This window comes from Protopterus annectens, chromosome 16.part0 (assembly GCF_019279795.1).
Source record: "Protopterus annectens isolate FY-2018-M chromosome 16.part0, PAN1.0, whole genome shotgun sequence".
In the NCBI taxonomy this organism is placed as follows: Eukaryota; Metazoa; Chordata; order Ceratodontiformes; family Protopteridae; genus Protopterus; species Protopterus annectens.
The window spans coordinates 223087880-223107414 of NC_056750.1; the positions used below are offsets into that span (position 1 = coordinate 223087880).

Genomic DNA, 19535 nt, shown 5'->3' on the forward strand with positions numbered 1-19535 from the left:
TTTCACAGTGACTCGCTATATTATGGATATATACAATTAGAAACATAGCACATGTCACATGCAGAGGGCCAGTGCACATTCTTGAATTATTTCAACATCTTCCTGATATGCCTGTGCTGTATGATGTTTTTTTTTTTTGCATTATATCTTTCAGAGGAACCATGGGAGGTAAGTCGACTTGTACAGTGCCCATGCTGACATCATGCTTCAAGTATACAGAAGCATGGGACATCGTCATCATCACCACAATCTGCAGCCCATGCTGTCATTCCACCAGGACCCTTTAATATTCCCCTCACCATGGATGATCAATTCAGGAAATAAATGTGACAGGTTTTTAATGACATCTTCTCCTGGAAGGAGATACAGGTGATGATACAGAACATATTTATAGAAATGAGTTGATCCATGCAGCAGACATTCCATGATGCTCTTACTGACCTGATCATGGAAGATGGGCCCTAAAAGTATTGTCTCTGTGCTCTTTAGCCATTTCCATAGGCCCTAAATATACATGCCAGATATGCATATAGATTTTATTACAGTACTCACTAGATGTCAGTTCCTAACACACACAGATGTAATTGTCTAGTAGAGCATGTTGATATTGTAATGATGACACATGATAGCCAGTGACATTAATGTTACTGCTTATGCTGCCATCACTTGGCACATTATATACTTTGTCTACCAGCGTATGATTATCCATTGCTCTTGCTGGGACTCTGTGTCTATTATTACAAGGCAAACAATGGTCCTTTGGGTGTCTGGCAACATTTGTGTGAACTGCAACATATTGTGCTTTGACAGTGCTTTCATGGAGGTAATTATACTCATTCACTGTGTGTATGTGACAGTCATTACTCAGTAATAACACAACTGTAGCAATGCTTTCCACATGTATAGAGAACATAAGTTACATTCTACTCACATGTGACACATAGATACAACATGAAAGGTCATGAATCCCTATGTGATACAGGTACTGAGTACTTGGCATGTCATACATTTGATGATATGCTTTGCAGTGTGCATGAGTTCCTCTGCTACTACCTGTGGAAGACCATCAAAGTACAAGTCTTGTGTTTTTAGTACAACATATGCCATCTCATATGCTGACACTCTTTATGCTCTGTGTATTTACAGGTAAGGCCAGCCATCTGCATTATAGTGTATGTTAAGGCTACTAATAAACCTGTCTGTACTTGGGTGGCAACAGTGCATGCAAAATTGTGTGTTCATCCTGATACTATTTACAGTTGTCACATATACATGGTTGTATGCAGCTGTGACGAGGGCCACACTGCCACTGCACTGGCATGTTTCCCTGTTGTTGTCACCATTTCATGTGTATCCTGCATATTCTGTGTGTATTCCATGCTTATCAGTCTGTCAGCTGTGTGGCTGTATACATGTATGCCACATATATGCCACATATGCAGATTAATGTCCATATTGCATGTTTAACTATGCATAGATTGTATCTGTGCTGAACATACTCATGTTTGACTGTGTCATTCTGAAACAATAATCACTCAGTGTTGTAATGTGCTGAGTTACAACTATAACTTTCTTCTGCCTACCATTCCACACCATGTTCAGTGCTGTCCTGTGCAGATTGTACTGTCACAGTTATTCCTCTGTGTGTGTGTACCCACACAGTATACCTAACTTTGTAATACTTCATTGTCCCGATTTAGACAGATTGCCCACATTTAAAGGTGTTCATCTAGCCACATTCTCATATTTAATTTATACAGAATGTAAACGTGCTACACATTGCACCTTTGTAACACATATACATGACACTGACATGGACCCTGGCCATGTACCTCTGTTGGCTTGTGGTCACATAACCAGACTCACACATCAGGGTTATTATGATTGTGATTCGCCCTTTCCAATATGCTTGCATGACAATACTTATAATTATGGTGTAAACTAATGACATATTACCGACGGGCATTGTACATTACTAATATGCTATAGCTCATTGTGTTGCACTCTCTAATTTGTCCCATCAGTGCAGCCAATTATCTTGTTTCTCATCTACTAACCTACCAATTAACATGAGGCACACCAAGGTTCTCTTCGTTTTCATTAAAAAACCCTTTTCTCATTCATGTGACTCAGTCCTTTGTAACAAGTGCATGTACAAGGGCCAGTGTTACATGATATTGTATTATGATGTTAAATGCTAGCAACCTTGGTCTCATATACAAATATACTCTCATCATGTGAGCGTTTTACCATAACTGAGTCAGTCTTCATACACCACCATTACTGGTTGTCCATACTGCAGCAAGTGATATGACAGGCATTTCTACACAAGTATTATGTGTGATTGGAATATTTTGGTGTACTACATGTTTAATTTTAAATACCATAAAAGTGCATGCTATTTGGGCCCTGAATGGTGTCTACTGCTTTTCCTCAATGTATTCACCTTTATCACATTCAGGTACTGATACACCATCGCAATAGCTTTAGCCAGGGACACACATGAACCTCTTTCATGCACTAATGTATTTCTTTGGATGTGTAACTAACCATGTATATCATTTTAAATTCATGTATGTTTCTGTACAGTGCACATGGTGTGTCACCATTTACATTTTCTGTGGACATGGTGTATGTTGGACTGTGTGCTGTCCTACAACTCAGTGCCACTGCCCATACCTACCACCTAATACTTAACTACATATAATCGACTGCCTACAGAGACTTTCCACTGATATCTGCCAACTATTTTCTGTATGTACTAAAGTATGCTGTACTGCTCAGTTATGGTCTATGATGACTCTTCTTCCATTACATATCCAGCAGTGTGGTCACATGATGACTCCACCTCCATTGTGCCTATGCTTGCCACACTGCACACAGTAATGCCAAACATTCATACTATGCAAAATTATGTTTCCAGTAGAGAGATTTGTGCCATTGTATACAGCAAACCTACCTAGAGTAGGCTAGATCATGTCGTGCGTTACTACTTTTGCATGCAGTTTTCAGTCATGTAGCGTAACATGTGCATGTGCATATTTGTTGCATAAACATTGTTTCACTCAAAATAAACAGTAATATCCTTTGTAGTTGCACAGCCAATGTTGTTTACACTGCCAGCTGGCATAGCATTCGTGAGCGTCTGACACATTTTTAGGTGTATATGCCACTGTATGACAGATCCGTGTACGTAGCTATGCCCACATGCAAGTGGCATGTCTGTAGTTCAGAATGTGCTATTCTGGGAATAAACAGCCTTCATGATAGACATGTTATACCAACATCCATTCAGAGCCCATCTTTGCTGTAGCTGCTTCAACCCTTCTCAACACTGCAGCTTTCCATTGGCACACTCAGTAGCATTTGTTAACATGTTAGCAAATACATGGGTTCCCCCCACAGTTTATGTGAGTTGCTGATTTTCCTCCACCTCCCTATTTGTCAGCTGTCTGCCTAGGTTGTGTATATCTTCATGACCCCATCCATGTGTTTTGCACCTCCGTCTTGTCTTGTCATATGTCTTCTCTGTTTCTTATTCACATCCTTCCCCCTTTTCCTACTGATTCACCCATCCATCCTCTATCCAGAAAAAGAGAGGCCTATCCCCACCAAAGAAAAATTCCCATGTCCCTCTTACAATCTTGCTGCCGACCTTCCTTTCTTCCAAATGTTTTTTCCTGTTTTCCCATTACCACTTCAGTTTCCAATTCCTCCATTTCTTGAGTTGTTTGCACGTTTCTCAAATACATCCTGCTGCCAGCATATTTTACATGAATGATGTATACAACAATGATGATGCAATTTGGTACGCTACATCACCAATTTTTTGATGTTCTGAGATAATTGATGATATATGCAATATAGGCACTTTTCCACATATTTGTTACATGTCCTTCTGTAAATTGCTGTGCTTTCAGTTTTGTTAGTATTTACTATTGTATATAGTCATTTTTTGCATTTGTTTCACTCAATCTCAGTTTGTACTGCTAGTATTTTCTGCTGCATTCAGTAAAACTGAAAATAAATTTATGACTTTTGTTTGCCTGGCATGAGCAGTGTTTATACATTTATGTTTATTATAAAAAGGAAACACTTGTTTGATATCTATAAATACCAATAGTTTCATGAATCTTAGTATTAAATACATCCCATCTTACAAAGTCAAATTCAGTCAAGAATAACTGCTTCAGTCGTTCCCTAATATTTCTAACAAACACTGACTTCTAGGCACTATACATGTAGATATTTTGTATGTGGCTTACTTTGGTAGTGATATTAGCAAAATGCCTCTGATGTGAAAATTTACAGATGAGTTAAATACTGAATATTTGTTAATCTCCATATCATTTCATACTAGTAAAAGCCTTGGTTTGAAACGTATAGCTCTGTCATTCTGGTTGCTTCTTAAGCATGTTATCTTCATAATGCAATTGTATAACTTTCTTGATTGCACCTGGATATTGATTACACATCTAGCTTAACTACTCTGTTACCCCTTTTTGCCATTACCACATGGCTTGGGCTAAGTCTGAAATTGTTCTAAGTGACCATCCCACTCACCCAGCATAAAATGTAAATTAACAAAATAGATGCCTGTAGTTACACTGTCGTGTAGCGGGAGCACCTCTCATGTCATTTTTAATGTATTTTTTTCAAAGTATTCCAGAGTAACAGCAAAATGTTTTTGGAATTGAGAGTAGATAGTTACAATTTCTTTTTAGCTTACATGGCTTCAGAAATTACAGAGATCTTTTCAGAAAATAGGGCATGGTGTTAGTGCTCAGGGTAACTTGCTACCCCAAGTGTAAATCATTTTGGTATCTGTTCCAACAAGTAAACCATGTAAGTTTGCCAGAAAAAGATCAGACAAGAAGCATGTCAGCTAGAACAAGAGCTTTCCACATTTCGGGAGTCAGGTAATCGAAACTTGAAGTATGCTAAAGCACAAAAATCCTCATACAGAGCAGGTCATAAGGCAAATGTTTCATAGTATTTGCATCTTGCATATTAAATGCGTTATCTGCAAAGTATATTCGTTGATTGGCTATTTTTGTTTCATTTTTTATCAACTCACAATGGTGGCAAGACCATCCTTAAGTGATTTAGTGTTCATTTCTGCATTTTATATTTTCATGCAATATTTTGATATTATTTGTTATTATTGTTTTACGGCATTACATATTTTCATCAGGACAGCAATGTATTTACCTTTTGTTTTTTGCAAAGAGAGTTGATATAATAATGCTTTCATAAAGATTTGTTTTAAATTAATTTTAAGATCAACTGCAGCATCTCATAATCATTAGTAAACATTTCATAAAGTAGATGTTTAAAATATTTAATTTGATTGACATTCAGAAAACTGCATTCCAGTAAGAAAAGGTGCAGTACAGACAGCCTGTGAGATATTTATTTTCCTTGCCAGAGGGTATCAGTACTACAGACGCTCGTGACAGGATATACTTTATGTCTCAAGAGTTCCTGCATCTGTACCTCTGTGCCACTAGCTGCGCAGAAGTGTAAGGCGGAATCTTGTAACATCACCTTACTGAGGCTGAACACCCAGAGAGTGTTGTTGTGTTTTGTCAATTTAAATCGACCACTCATTTTGGTTTTACCATAAGTATGAATCATGACCTGTAATCCATGGTTAGGCACCTGTTTGTACCACACAATAGTGTCATCAGCAGCTCTGACTTTGCAGGAAAACTCCACATCTTTACCCTCATTTGCAGCAAGTGTATGTGGTGTCTGTGTTACTGCTTCCTGGCTCTGCACACCTAAAATAAAATAAATACTTTTTAAAAAAATGTTTCTTCATATATCGTTCTCCACCAAACTGGAAATTAACAAAAATAAGTATAAAATACAAAATACAGATTACTGGATACACAACAAACAATGATCAGGCAATTTAGTATTTCCTTACTTGTGTAAAGTGTCAGAAGAAAAGTGACAAAGTAAGCATATTCCATTGCCTTCTCTTATGTCTCTCTATAAATGCTTGCAGTATTAAATACATATGCTAAGACCCACCTTTTCAGCAATTTGAAACTCCACCTTTTCTGTCCTCTTCATTGACCTCCCTCAAGCAATAACTGCATAAATAAAAGTACTGAAAGGATAATGCTGCTTAGACATTGGCGACCCCTACTGGTGATCTCTGGTATGATATAAACAAGTTCACAAACACATTCTTAATGAGACATGGCTGTACCAAATGTATGCACACATCATGATTGTTATCTAATTTTCCATCTTCTAAAATATATTTGACAGTGATAAAGCAATGTGCAGCAAATAATGGAAGGATAGAACTATTGCAATCACCATGACTCAGGTGCATTACTGTTAACTATCCAGATTGCGCAGAATGTCCAGATTTTTGCCTCATATTTTTGGTCTCTTCCTCATAAACTTGTGCTTTTCTGGTAAATCAGTGAAGACTTAGTTTACTAAATAATAACAGTCATTTAAGTTTCAGACTTCGTATCATTGGAAAATGTATGGTAACATAAAACATTTTATTCTAGTAACTTTCTAAGTTTATATGAGCAATATTTAAAATGTCCTGCCATGATTTTTAGCTTTGTCCACATTTCTTGTGCTAAGATGTTGAGAGGTATGCTCAGGTGGCTTTTTGAAATCAAGCTTTGAACTTTTTGCTGCAGTGCTGTAAGGTCATGTGATAACGCCTTCCCATAACTTACTGAGCTGGCTTTGAACTGAGTTGATATTTACTCTTTCAGTCTAGCAAGGAAAGGCCTTCATGTCTATCTGTTTTAAAGTCTGAGAAGAAGCATAACAAATAAAGAAATCCACATCTTTTCAAAGTTAGACAACAATTTATGTTTACCTTTTATCATAAAACATTACTCAAAATTTAATAAAGTATGTTGTTTGTCTTCCTTAATATGGATTTCTGTAAAATACTTAACTTTAAGAGAAGTGACTGTTTCTGTTCTAAAGAAGATCAAATTCTCTCACATTAATTCTGCAAAACATGTAGTTGTTTTACCAGGCGTCTGTTATCACATATACAGAGTTAAGTGCAAAGCCTATAAACTCTGATCTGTCGTATTCTTCATCTTTATTTTTACACCATGTAACTAAAAACAATGCAAGCAGAGCTTTAGATGCATAGCTCAGTACCCTTTAGATGTCCAGTCTATTCCCTGACCCAGTTACATTCATTCATTCTCTGTCTTTTGTCTTTAAAGAGTTTATGTGGGAGGATCCATCAGCTTAGCTCTCCTCGTCTAGAACCACTTGTATCTCCATCAGCTCTGTCTCACTGTCCACAAAGGATACAATTTTGGGATGCACTTCCTGTGTGCCGAACTCATAAAATCGGTCAGCTTCTACCATGAAATGTCCACATTTTGTCATAACATGCCAATGCATTCATGTGAGTCCATCTGCATGTTTAACGCCCTAATACTCTACATTGTTTTGTGTGTGTGCACGTTTTTGTGTGTGTGTGTGTGTGTGTGTGTGTGTGTGTGTGTGTGTGTGTGTGTGTGTGTGTGTGTGTGTGTGTGTGTGTGTGTGTCTGCACGTGTGTGTTTACAATAGTAGTGAACAGTTCTCCACCCCCACTCTCTCCTGTTATACATTTAGCAGTGTATCCTGTCATGAGTAATTCACCATCTAAAATATAGCATGCACTCATGAAAATGGAACAGATTTCTTCCCTAGGATCTATCACCCCTTTATGTAATCTACTATTGTGAATGTTATACCTTCAGGTCTCTTGACAGTGAAGCCAAAGTCTCTTCATGAATGCAGTCAAACTTTCCCATTCTTTGCAGCTTTTTTGCAAAGTAAAACAATTCTCAAAACAGGGTCTTTTTACAGTCTCACCAAGATGTGCTTTGCATCTGTTTGTCTATCTATCTATCCATTTATCTATATCATTTAATGGCTGAAATGTTCAAGTAGAGCCTGTGCAGAGAAAAAATAATTAACAGGGTAAGTAGAAGAGCAGAAGAAAGTAAAGGAGAGGGATTAATTTGCTAACTGACTAAGTAAGCTGGTCCTTTGCAGAACTTTTCCATAATAACCCCAGCTACAAAGGTACAAGTAAAAGCAGTACACATGTAGAACCAGACACATGCAGTTACATTTTATGCTTCTAGCTCACCCAAGATGCTTTTGAAAGTGAGAAATTTGGAGTATATAAAGAACATTGATGCATGCGTAGGAAGAGAAGGCATACACCCCACAGGCAGTTACCCGAGATTAGGATTTAATCCTAGAACCTGAATCTGTAATGCAAAATGCATTAACCACTGAGCCAGCATGCCAGAATTAATAAGTAAAGCAAGCAATACACTGCAGAAGAATAGAGCAAGAAAGACAACTTGGTAGGAAAAACATCTATTTTCAGCAGATATTTTATTTTGTTTCTTATATTAACTAAAAGAGATGGTCCATCCAGCAGCAAAATATTCCATGCTGAACTTCAGGTAAGAACATTTAGGACATGCTTGGTAGATCATTATCTGTGCACTTCTAAGGCCTTATGTCATATGAGACTATATCTCAAAGAAATATAAAATTACAATGATAGGAGAATGCAGTAGTGTTGTGTACATTCATTTTCAGTAAGTGGCCACCTTCCATATAATTGCGCTTTTAAAATAAATCCTAATTGCATTTATCGCCATAATCATGTGCTCATCTAAACTGTAGCATAACTTGCAAGAGCAGTGACTAGCTAATGCCGACTACAGACATCAAGGTCAGCGCACTGTGTGTTCTGCAGCTGCTCAAGACATCCAACTATGTTCCAATATCCTTGCTTATTTGCACTGACATGGAACCCATACCTTACTTCATAGTTTCATAGTTTCATAGTATAGTACTAGGCTATCTGCCCTAGGGCATTTATAAGCCTAGCCAAAGTGTATGTGGCTTTCGCCACCCCATGTAATGATACAAAACTGTACAATTTAAATTAAATTTAGTTTACTGTGCCGCTATCTAGCAATGACACAGAGATGACCCCCCGGGGTAAACCTACGATCACCCATCCATTCATCCAGATTTTTCTTGAAGAGAGTCAGTGAGGGGCTCTGCCTAACATGGACAGGTATCCTGTTCCAGAGTGCGGGAAGCCTCTGGGTTATGAATCTGTCCCTCCAGCATGTCCTATTCATATTTGTGCTGAGGTTTAAATCTTTAGCTCTCGTGGCTCTGATGGATTTGGATTTTTTGAGGTGGAGCATGTCCATTAATTCTGAATTGGACATGGCCTTGTACGTAAGGCACAGATCACCTCTGAGCAGGCAGTATGCTACTGAATAGAGCTCGAGCTTTTTCAGTCTGGCAGCATATGACATATGCTGGAGACACTTGATCCTCTTGGTAAGGTACTTTTGGGGTCTCTCCAGCTGCTGCAGGTGCCGGGTGAGGTACATACCAAATGGGGCATTGTACTCAATCATAGGCCTGATAAGGGAGGAATATAAGGGTACAATGACATCCTTTGATCTGGATGTTAATCCCTTCATGATAAGGTGGGCAAGGTAGAAAATGTCTTTCTAACCACTTTGGCGACGTGGGTGTCAAATGAGAGGTCACTGTCAACTTGGGTCTCCAGGTCTCTGATTACTTTTTCCGTACTTAATGGATTACCACCTATGTGGTAATTTGTGGGTACTTTGTTTTTTCCATAGGGGATGACTATACATTTTTTGGCATTTAGTTTAAGGCCATGACTCTGGCACCAGTTGTCTGTTTGTGTGAGGCCCTTCTGGAGGATGCATGTGTCAGCTGGTGTGTCGACTTTGGCGCCTAGTTTGCAGTCATCCTGGAACTTTGTCAGCCTCAACCCCCCCATGTTTGCCTGCACATCTGAGAAATAAATGCCGAACAAAAGGGGTCCCAAGACAGAGCCCTGTGGGACTCCACTTGTGACTGGCTTAGAGTCTGACATAGCTCCAGCTATTCTGACTTTGTGGGTTCTGTCCTTTAGCCAGTTTGCAACCCATCTTGTGATAAACGGGTTCACATTTAAGCTGCTGAGCTTGTCTATGACGCCTGAGTGGGGTAGTGTGTCGAAGGCTTTTGCCAGATCCCGGTAGGCTGTATGAACTGCTTTGCCTTCAACGATGGCTCTAGTGACTGTTTCAAAAAAGTCCAGCAGGTTTAAAAGACAGGATCTGCCTTTTACAAAGCCGAACTGGGTAGGGTCAATTGTCTGTAGGTCCCTGATGTCTTTGTTTATGAGTTCCATAATGATGCTTTCCATAGCTTTGCAGACCAGGCTGGTCAAGCTTATGGGGCAGTAGTTTCCAGGGTCTGTAGCGGTGCCACCTTTGAGGAGTGGGACCACTGTAGCTGTACGCCAGTGTTCAGGGATGTATCCTGTAGCAAGGCTAAGATTAAACAGCGTTCTTATGTGCGGGTTTAGCTCCTCTAGGAGTTCATGTAGCACGCTCATCAGGTATTTCTTCAAGAAGAGAGTAAAGGTCTTCTGAAACTATCTTAAAAAAAATCATTTTGTGATTTACACTTCTAGCTTGGCTAAAATAGCAATTATACTAATTGTATTTTCTGCTCCTCATTAAGATGGGAAAAATTAGATGCTACAAGGACATAGTTATATTTTTAGTTATACAATGATGCCTGATTAGTATTTTAAAACGTGCATGCTGGCTAGCACAGAACTCACCATGCCCATAGTAAATAAATAAATAAAAAGAAGTCTGTGTGGAACCATTAATGTGGAAGTACAAAACAGACTTGTGTAAAACCTCAACATTCAGTTTACTTGTTTGTTTCTAAATGTCAAGTAGTCTGATTTGGTAAGCAGAACTCGCCACCTATGAAGACTATGGCTGACATTCACAAATGTTTGCTGCATCGCATTAAGTGCACCTGTGCAGCGAGCAGGGGAGAGCAGGGGGTAAAACACTCTAACATGATATGGCCAGCTGGAAAACAAGGCATAGCAGAGATATATATTAATGGCCATGATATAATACATGGTGTATGCTAATGAAGTACAAATAACGGTGGAGTGATTCAGAAATGTAGACTACTTTGTACTCATATTAACAATGTACATGATCATTTCACATGTTCAAGCAGAGAACAACTATAAAAAATGTAAGGTGGATGATGCAGTAATGGAAAACCTGTTATGTGGCGATTCTGTGTATAAGACATAGGGATCCCGAATCAGAAAGTGAACAAAGGTCTTGCCACAGCTATCGTCATTTGCACAGGTGGGGAAGGAAACTGTTTTACTGTACATTGCCTAAGCAAATATATACAAGTAGTAATGGTGCATACAAAAACACCAGACTGTCCTGCTGTGCTAATACATAATAGCATAGTGATTCTAAACATCAAATATAAATAGCCAAAGTTAGAATGTCATAAGGACAGGGAACAGATATCCTCACACACACAGGTGGGGGAAAGGGCACAGGAGTGCTTGTCTTTCACAGTGTGAGAATAATGATGTCTGACAAAATGAAGGCCTGAAGTTGCGTTCAGTGTGTAAACATATGGTGTGTTGGGGAATTACTGTGCCAAATAGTCTGGTACACTGTGTGTATGTGGGGGTGGGATGAACTATGGGCAGAGTTGGACTGCATGTGTCTCTGCAGGGACACAGCCTGTGCATATAGACCATCAAAGAGCTGTGCTATGCAGGTTCAAGGCAGGGGATTCATTCTCTGTCATGCACATCCCCACACATGAGAAGTGACTCTGTCAGGCATTTCTCTGTGTGTCCCATGCCCCTGGCTAGATGTTGGTGTTCTTCCTGAATGTGACCAATGTCTGCTGTGTGAGGTGTCAGCATGACCACAAGGATAGACTCTTCTGTGTTATATACATCCACACCAGTGTAGCACTGTCAGAGTGAGATTCACCTCTCCATGGCCACAACAGCTAAAATCTGAGGATGATACATACAGATAGTGGGTATCAAGGACTGACTTTCAACCACAACAGATGATCCAGAACTGATGTTGCATGCCCTCATCTGTCATTCATCTTATCCAAGTTGTCACACATGGTTCATGGTGTCCTGTAAGTCAACACTCACCACCTGGATGACTCTCACAGCCTCTTCTGAGGCCCTGGTGAAACTCACTTGTGCCTCTATTATGGTCCTGCATACACATTGGCTGGCAGCTGCTGACACACTATCCTACGAGTACCAATACTGACCCGCTACCGGTGTTGTACCTGCTGCCTACAAAGGCTAGGGGCAGGTTCTGAGATGTCTTTACCTGCAGACATCACATTTACATTATCTACAGTGTACCTATCAACCTGTCCACTCTGGTATGGTAATGTGACATGGGTAAGCACAGACATAGAGACTGTACCCATAGTCTGTCGACAGGCTGTGGGTGATACACTCCCTGTGTCTGACAAATGCAGTGCAGCCCCTGGCATGTGCCATATCATCCTTGCCATCATCATCATCACAGACTAAGGATCTTTCAACATCAGATGTTGTACTTATGCAGTGCTGGTGTTGGTCAATACATGACCTTTGAACATATGAAAACAAAAGTCATCCAGTGTAACTTTGCATAATCACCACAACTACACAAACAACAGATATTATGACAACTATAATGAAAGATGACTGCAAATTCAATGATGCCCATACCTTATGCAGGTGGTTGCTGCAAATCGATGCCAGATGTACCTATCCATAATAGGTGAGGTGTATTATAAACAACTGATGTTATAAAAGCTGCAAATGGGGGACATACCAAAAGGAGGAACACATACCTGTGGCATCACAAGTCAAAATCCCCCTGGGCCTCTCTATCTCCGCACCTACGTCCAGTACAACACTATGGAACTTTGAGGAGGTGATACTGACTTTGGGTGAGACCAGGAACTCCACTGTCTCTGTAACTGGTAGTTCAGTAAATGGACCACCACCTGTAGCCCTCCACTCCTATGTCATAGCCACACTCTGTTGGGGGAATTGCAAAATACATCACTGGCTCTTCATAGTACTATAATATAGTCTTACCCCTTGCCACCAACAATGTTCACATCCTGAACAATCAGTCAGCAGACACGATCACAGAAGGACTTGTTGAAGTTGTATCAGTCACATTTGTCCTACAGCAACAAAGACCAATATATATATATATATATATATATATATATATATATATGTATATATATATATATATATATATATATGTATATATATATATATATATATATATATATGGGTCTACTTCATCTGATCGACAGAGCAGTCGATCGAAATTCATTTGGTCGAAATTTCATATGATCGAAAACCAGTAATCAAGGCATAAAACTGGGATTTGTCCCCCTCCCCAATGTAGTGCTATCCTGGAGTAGATATGTATAGTTAGGGGGAGCACAGCCCCCCACAATGGAGGTCGAAGCCCCCCATCTATTTTCGTTTAAAATGTTTACATTTTGTGTTATTTTCTTCTTTTAACAAAAATAGGTGTGGGGCTTTGCTCCCCACACCTCCCAATATGGGGGGCTATGCCCCCCACCCCCAACAATATATATATCAACTCCAGGGTTGCACTAGATTGGGGAGGGGGACAAATCCCAGTTTTATGTCTTGAATACTGGTTTTTGATCATATGAACTTTCGACCAAATGAGTTTTGATCAAATGGTCTGTCGATCAAATTAAGTAGATCCATATATATATATATATATATATATATATATATATATATATATATATATATATATATATATATATTCCATGCACAATCAACTTAAGAATAATAATTGCAACTGCATGACTGTATTCCCATCAAATACACAACCCTCTCAACCAAAATACTTGCAATATACACAAAAGTCACCCAGCAAACTATTGTTGTAATTATCATGTGTGCACATGTTTGAAGGTAAGCAACATTACAAGAGCATATGGCAAATTAAAGTTCATACCATGCAAGTTTACTTTGCTTGGATGCTAGTATGACCAGTGCACCTGGGTGGACAATGGACACGTGGACAACTTGTAATAGTGAGATACAGAATAACAACTAAAAAGAATACTATGTATCCTGTACTACTTCTAGTACAAAGCATAAAAAATTATAACATCAATCAAAAGAATCAGTTGTAAAATGTAACATGTACCTGAAATGTGTCTGATTCATGCCTTAATAGAACTAAGGTATCCTGCAATAGTTTGTTTGTACAAATCTAGATTTCTCTTCTGTAGCTCCACGGTAATACCTGCACTACATCAATTTTATGTCCTGTAGATTCCACTCTCTGGCCATGATGTGTGGGCTAATTATTGCTCATAGGTTCATAGGTTCATAGGTTCATACTAGGCTATCTGCCCTGGGGCAATTATAAGCCTAGCCCGATTCTGTATGGCTTACGCCACCCCTTGATTTGAGTATACTGTGCCCTTTTTAAGGTTTAGTTTACTGTGCCTCTGTCTAATAGTGTCACGGGAGTAATCCCTGGGACAAACCTATGATCCCCCATACACCTATCGAGATTCTTCTTGAAGAGATTCAGTGAGGTGCTCTGCCTCACATGAACTGGAATTCTATTCCAGAGTGAAGGGAGCCTCTGGTTTATGAACCTGTCCCTCCAGCAAGTTCTATTTATTTCTGTGCTGAGGTTCAAGTCCCTCAAGCGTGTGGCTCTAAGGGATTTAGATTTACTGAGGTGGAGCATGTCCATTAATTCTGGATTTGACATAGCTTTGTATGTCAGGCATAGATTGCCTCGAAGTAGGCGGTATGCAACTGAGTAGAGCTGGAGTTTTTTTAACCGAGCAGCATATGGCATCTGTTTGAGACCCTTGATCCTCTTGGTGAGATACTTTTGGGGTCATTCTAATTGCTGCAGGTGTCGGGTAAGGTACATCTCAAAAGGGGCATTGTATTCTATGATGGGCCTGATGAGGGATAAATAAAGGGGCACAATTACCTCTCTTGATCTAGATGTGAAACCCTTCGTGATGAAGTGGGCTATGTATAAGGTCTTTCTAACCACTTTGGCAATGTGGTTTTCAAAGGAGAGATTGCTATCAACTTGGGTCCCCAGGTCCCTAATAACTTTCTCTGTACTTAATGAGTTTCCGCCTATGTGGTAATTTGTGGGCACATTGTTTTTGCCAAAGGGTATGACTATACATTTTTTGGCATTTAGCTTTAAACCATGGCGCTGGCACCAGTTATCTGTCTCTGTGAAACCTTTTTGAAGGATGTTTGTGTCAGCTGGAGAGTCGATTATGGAGCCCAGTTTGCAGTCGTCTGCGAACTTGGTGAGCCATAGTCCTCCCACGTTTGCCTGTATCTCGGAAAAGTATATACCGAACAAGAGTGGTCCCAGGACAGAACCCTGTGGGATGCCACTTGTGACCGGTTTCGAGTCTGACATGGCTCCAGCAACTCTCACTCTGTGGGTTCTGTCTTTGAGCCAGTTTGTGACCCATCTTGTGACATAGGGGTTTATATTTAAGCTGGATAGCTTATCTATGATGCCCGAGTGGGGTATTGTGTCAAATGCCTTTGCAAGGTCCAGATAGGCTGTGTGGACTACCATCCCTTCATCTATGGCTTTGGTGACTGTTTCGAAGAAGTCAACCAGGTTCAAAAGGCAGGATCTGCCCTTGACAAAGCTGAACTGGGTAGGATCTAGTGTCTGTAGGTCCCCAATGTCTTTGTTTATGAGCTCCATGATGATCCTCTCCATAGCCTTGCAGAATAAGCTAGTCAGGCTTATGGAGCGATAGTTTCCAGGGTCCGTAGAGGCTCCACCTTTGTGGAGTGGGACCACTGTTGCTGTACGCCATTCTGTGGGCACATATCCTGTAATGAGGCTGAGATTGTATAGCTGTTTTATTTGAGGGATTAGTTCCTCTTGGAGTTCATGTAGGACGCAACCTGGGACACCATCTGGTTCCATGGAAGCAGTGTTTTTTGCTTTGGAGATGGCAGCCTTCACCTGAGCATCAGAGATGTTTGGGAGGCTTGGGGGGGGAGGGGGTGGAGAAGTTTGCACTGAACCTGTCTGCCAGGATATTGGCGATGTCTGTGGGTTCAGTGTATTTTTTGTCATTTAGAATCAACTCAGAACAAGTCTTGGAGTTGCATCCCAGGTTCCTAACATAACTGAAAAAAGCCTTATGATTGTCTTTGGTGTCCTGTGCAATTTTTCTCTCAAAGCTGGCCTTGGAGAAATTTATGAGGGATCGTAATTTTTTGCTAGTACTGATCAGAGACGCCTTCCCTATTAGGGATTTTGCTCTATCATGTAGTAGCTTCCTCCTTCTGTTGTACAGATTATTTATGGCAGGGGTCCACCAGACTGGATGTCTGCCTTTGGATAATTGGGTCTTGGTTTTGTTTGGGATAGCATGATCCATGCATTCCTGGAGATGTCCGTAGAATGCGTTTATATAAGATTCTGCAGTTTGGGCCATAGTTGCCACTGGCCCTGGGGCCTTGAAGGATTCCACTTCGGTTTTGAGAAGTGAGAAGTTCGCTTTTGAGAAGTTTTTCAATGTGGTTTTCTGGGCTGGGGGTGGGGTCGGGATGTGGACATCCAGTGAAATTAATTTATGGTCTGATCTTACCAATGAGGGATATACTTCTGGTGTGGAGCATAGAGTCCCCATGTTGGTAATGATCAGGTCTAGTATGTTGTCCCCTCTTGTGGGAGTGGTGACTAGTTGTTCCATAGCATTTGAGTTTATAATTTCCAGGAACCTTTGGGCTAAGGTGCTGGGGCTTGAGTAGTGCTCCCAGTCAATGTTTGGGTAGTTGAAGTCGCCCAATATAATGGTGTTCGGAGAGATCTTCATATTCTCCAATGTTTTCAGGAAAGCCGAGTGGGATTCCTGACTTTGAGAGGGTGGTCTGTAGGATGCTATAAACTGAAAAGCAGTCTTGCCCACTGTTAGTTGCACATGGATGGTCTCCGATACTTCGTGCAATGCCACTAACCTGGAGGTGTGGATATCCTTGATAAATATGGAAACTCCCCCTCCTTTTGTGGTCCGGTCTGGGTTTTGGGGCCGAAAAGCATGATATGAGGTATAGCCTGGTAGTGCTGGTGTGCTCTATGGAGCCTTGAACCAGGTTTCTGTCACTGCACAGATATCGATGTTCTCCATACTGAGGAGAGCTTCGAGTGCGTGCATCTTGAGGTTAAGACTTCTGGCGTTAAGCAGCATTACCCTTAGTTTCTTGTTCCTTGTGCTGTCTATGGGGGTGGGTTTGACTTTTGAGCCTTGCCTAAAAAAGGCACTATGGGGGTGGCAAGAACCTTTGCCAATATCCGAAAGCCCAGTGGTGACAGGTGCAAGCCGTCCCTAGCGAAGCAAAGTGGCTTGTCAAGAATGTCATCCCAGGCTGACATACACTGGATCCCCTTTGAATGACACCAACATTTTAGCCAATTGTTAAAATCGATCATTTTGCCTTTGTACTATGGCATCATTCTAGGTGAGGGTAAGATGCTGCTCAAGGTCAGGGTCATACCAGCCTGGGCTACATGATCAGAGAGCTCCTCTATGTCTCTTTTCATGTAGTCCAGGGAGGTACGTCTCAGGTCATTCACACCAGCATGTACAATGACTGAGTCATATTTGTATTTGCTTTGGAGTGACCTGAGTGCTTGCGTTATGTGGCAGATCCTAGCACCTGACAGGTAGCTCACCATGACCTTCTCTTTATTTAGCCTGGTGAGTGGGACATCAGTGTGTCTGACAATAGAATCACCTATTACAAGAGTATCAGGTGTGTTATTCAGCCTTAAGGGCTGTGGCTGCTTGGCATACTGACTTTGTGGGCTATGTGTTGTGCGTGTTTTGTTTTGAGGTAGCGTTTGCTTGGATGTCTGCTTTGGAGGTCTCTGTTGCTTAGGTAGATTTTTATTTAGAGCCTCTGAGTATGTTTTTGTGTATTTATGTGTTTGGTTCGCTGATGTGGTGGGACTATGTGATACTGGAATTGTGTTGTGTGAGGTTACCTTCTCCTCCTGACTGGTTACACCAGTTTTGAGATGAGAGAGCTCAGCCTCCAGTTTGGCTAAATAGTTGCATCTCTCACATATATTTGAACCTGTTTGGAGGAGGAGAAGGTTGTCCGTGTACATGAGACAGTTGTAACATTGCCTCAAAATTCCCAGATTCACCAGCTGGACTGGAGAGGAAACCATTGACTGACCTTTGGACATGCTAGAGTAATATAGGGAAACTGAATTTAAGATGGACCAATAGAGGACAGGGTAATCCATTAATACTACTGTTATATCTGTTTGTTGTTAAAGACCTATGCTCCTAAAACGTACACATTACAAAGGCCTGTCAAACATGTACCTTTCAACCTCTTAGTGCAAAAAAATTTGGACAAAGCTTTACAAAATCTCATTAGCATTTCACAATCACAGCACTTGCATGATGGCAAAAGCAGGTAATATTGTGCTGAGTTCTACAGAATGCCATGGAAAGCTCTGAGCACCTGGGGAAACTCCTCAAAAAAGTTATCATGAGATAGTCAGGTTTATACAATCCATCTGCACCTCATTAATACTACTATTATATCTGTTTGTTGTTAAAGACCTATGCTCCTAAGACTTACACATTACAAAGGCCTGTCAAACATGTACCTTTCAACCTCTTAGTGCAAAAAATCTGGACAAAGCTTTACAAAATGGGGGAACAAAGGCTCAAAAATAGGGACAAATTTTAAATATTGCTCTGACCCACTTAGAAAGTTGCTAGAATAACAGGATTTTCTTAGCTTGCATTTCCCAAAGGCTGTGAAGTCTAAACCACAAATGTGTATCATTATTTAGTGATGTCCGTCTTCAGATCATCCCAGTGATTTGCCAGAAAATCACAAATTTTATGAGGAACAGACCAAGAATATGAGGCAAAAATCTGAGCATTCTTCAAAAATCTGGGCAGTTGAACTGCATGGTCACACACTGCAGTGCTCTAAATATATGTTACATAATAACTATGTTACATACAACTAAATGCTAACAAGACATCAAAATAAAATTTGGGAAAAAGTATATTTGCAGATCATAGCATAAGAGTGTACATGCTCTATCTTTAGGAAGCATGCTAGGCTGTATGTGCACATGTATAGATAAATATAAATATATATATATATATATATATATATATATATATATATATATATATATATATATATATATATATATATATATATATATATATATATATATAGATAAATATAAATATATATATATATATGGGTCTACCTGAAAATGCCGAAAGTTGTAAACGCCGACGACGAGAACACCGTCACCGATCGACAATTGAGAAAACCGACAGTTGAGAATCCCGACGCTTAGAAGACCAACATGTTAAGATAAGTGTGCGATAGGCATGGAAGTTAGGGTCAGGGTGTGGGTAAGTTAAGTGTGTGATAGTGATGGGTGTCAGGGTAGGGTGCGGGTCAGGTAAGTGTGTGATAGTGATGGACTTTAGGTTTAGGGGCGGGTTAAGTGAGTTAGGGTGCGGGTAATGTAAGTGTGAGATAGTGA

General features: G+C 40.2%; 1 gene segment (V, D, J or C); it reads right to left on the reverse strand.

Annotated features, from left to right (window-relative positions):
- Positions 1-5325: 5325 nt before the first annotated feature.
- On the reverse strand, positions 5326-5982 carry LOC122790684. The segment is given in 2 exon segments: positions 5326-5783; positions 5933-5982. Coding segments are annotated over 2 exon segments (417 nt in total).
- Between the last annotated feature and the right edge of the window lie 13553 nt (positions 5983-19535).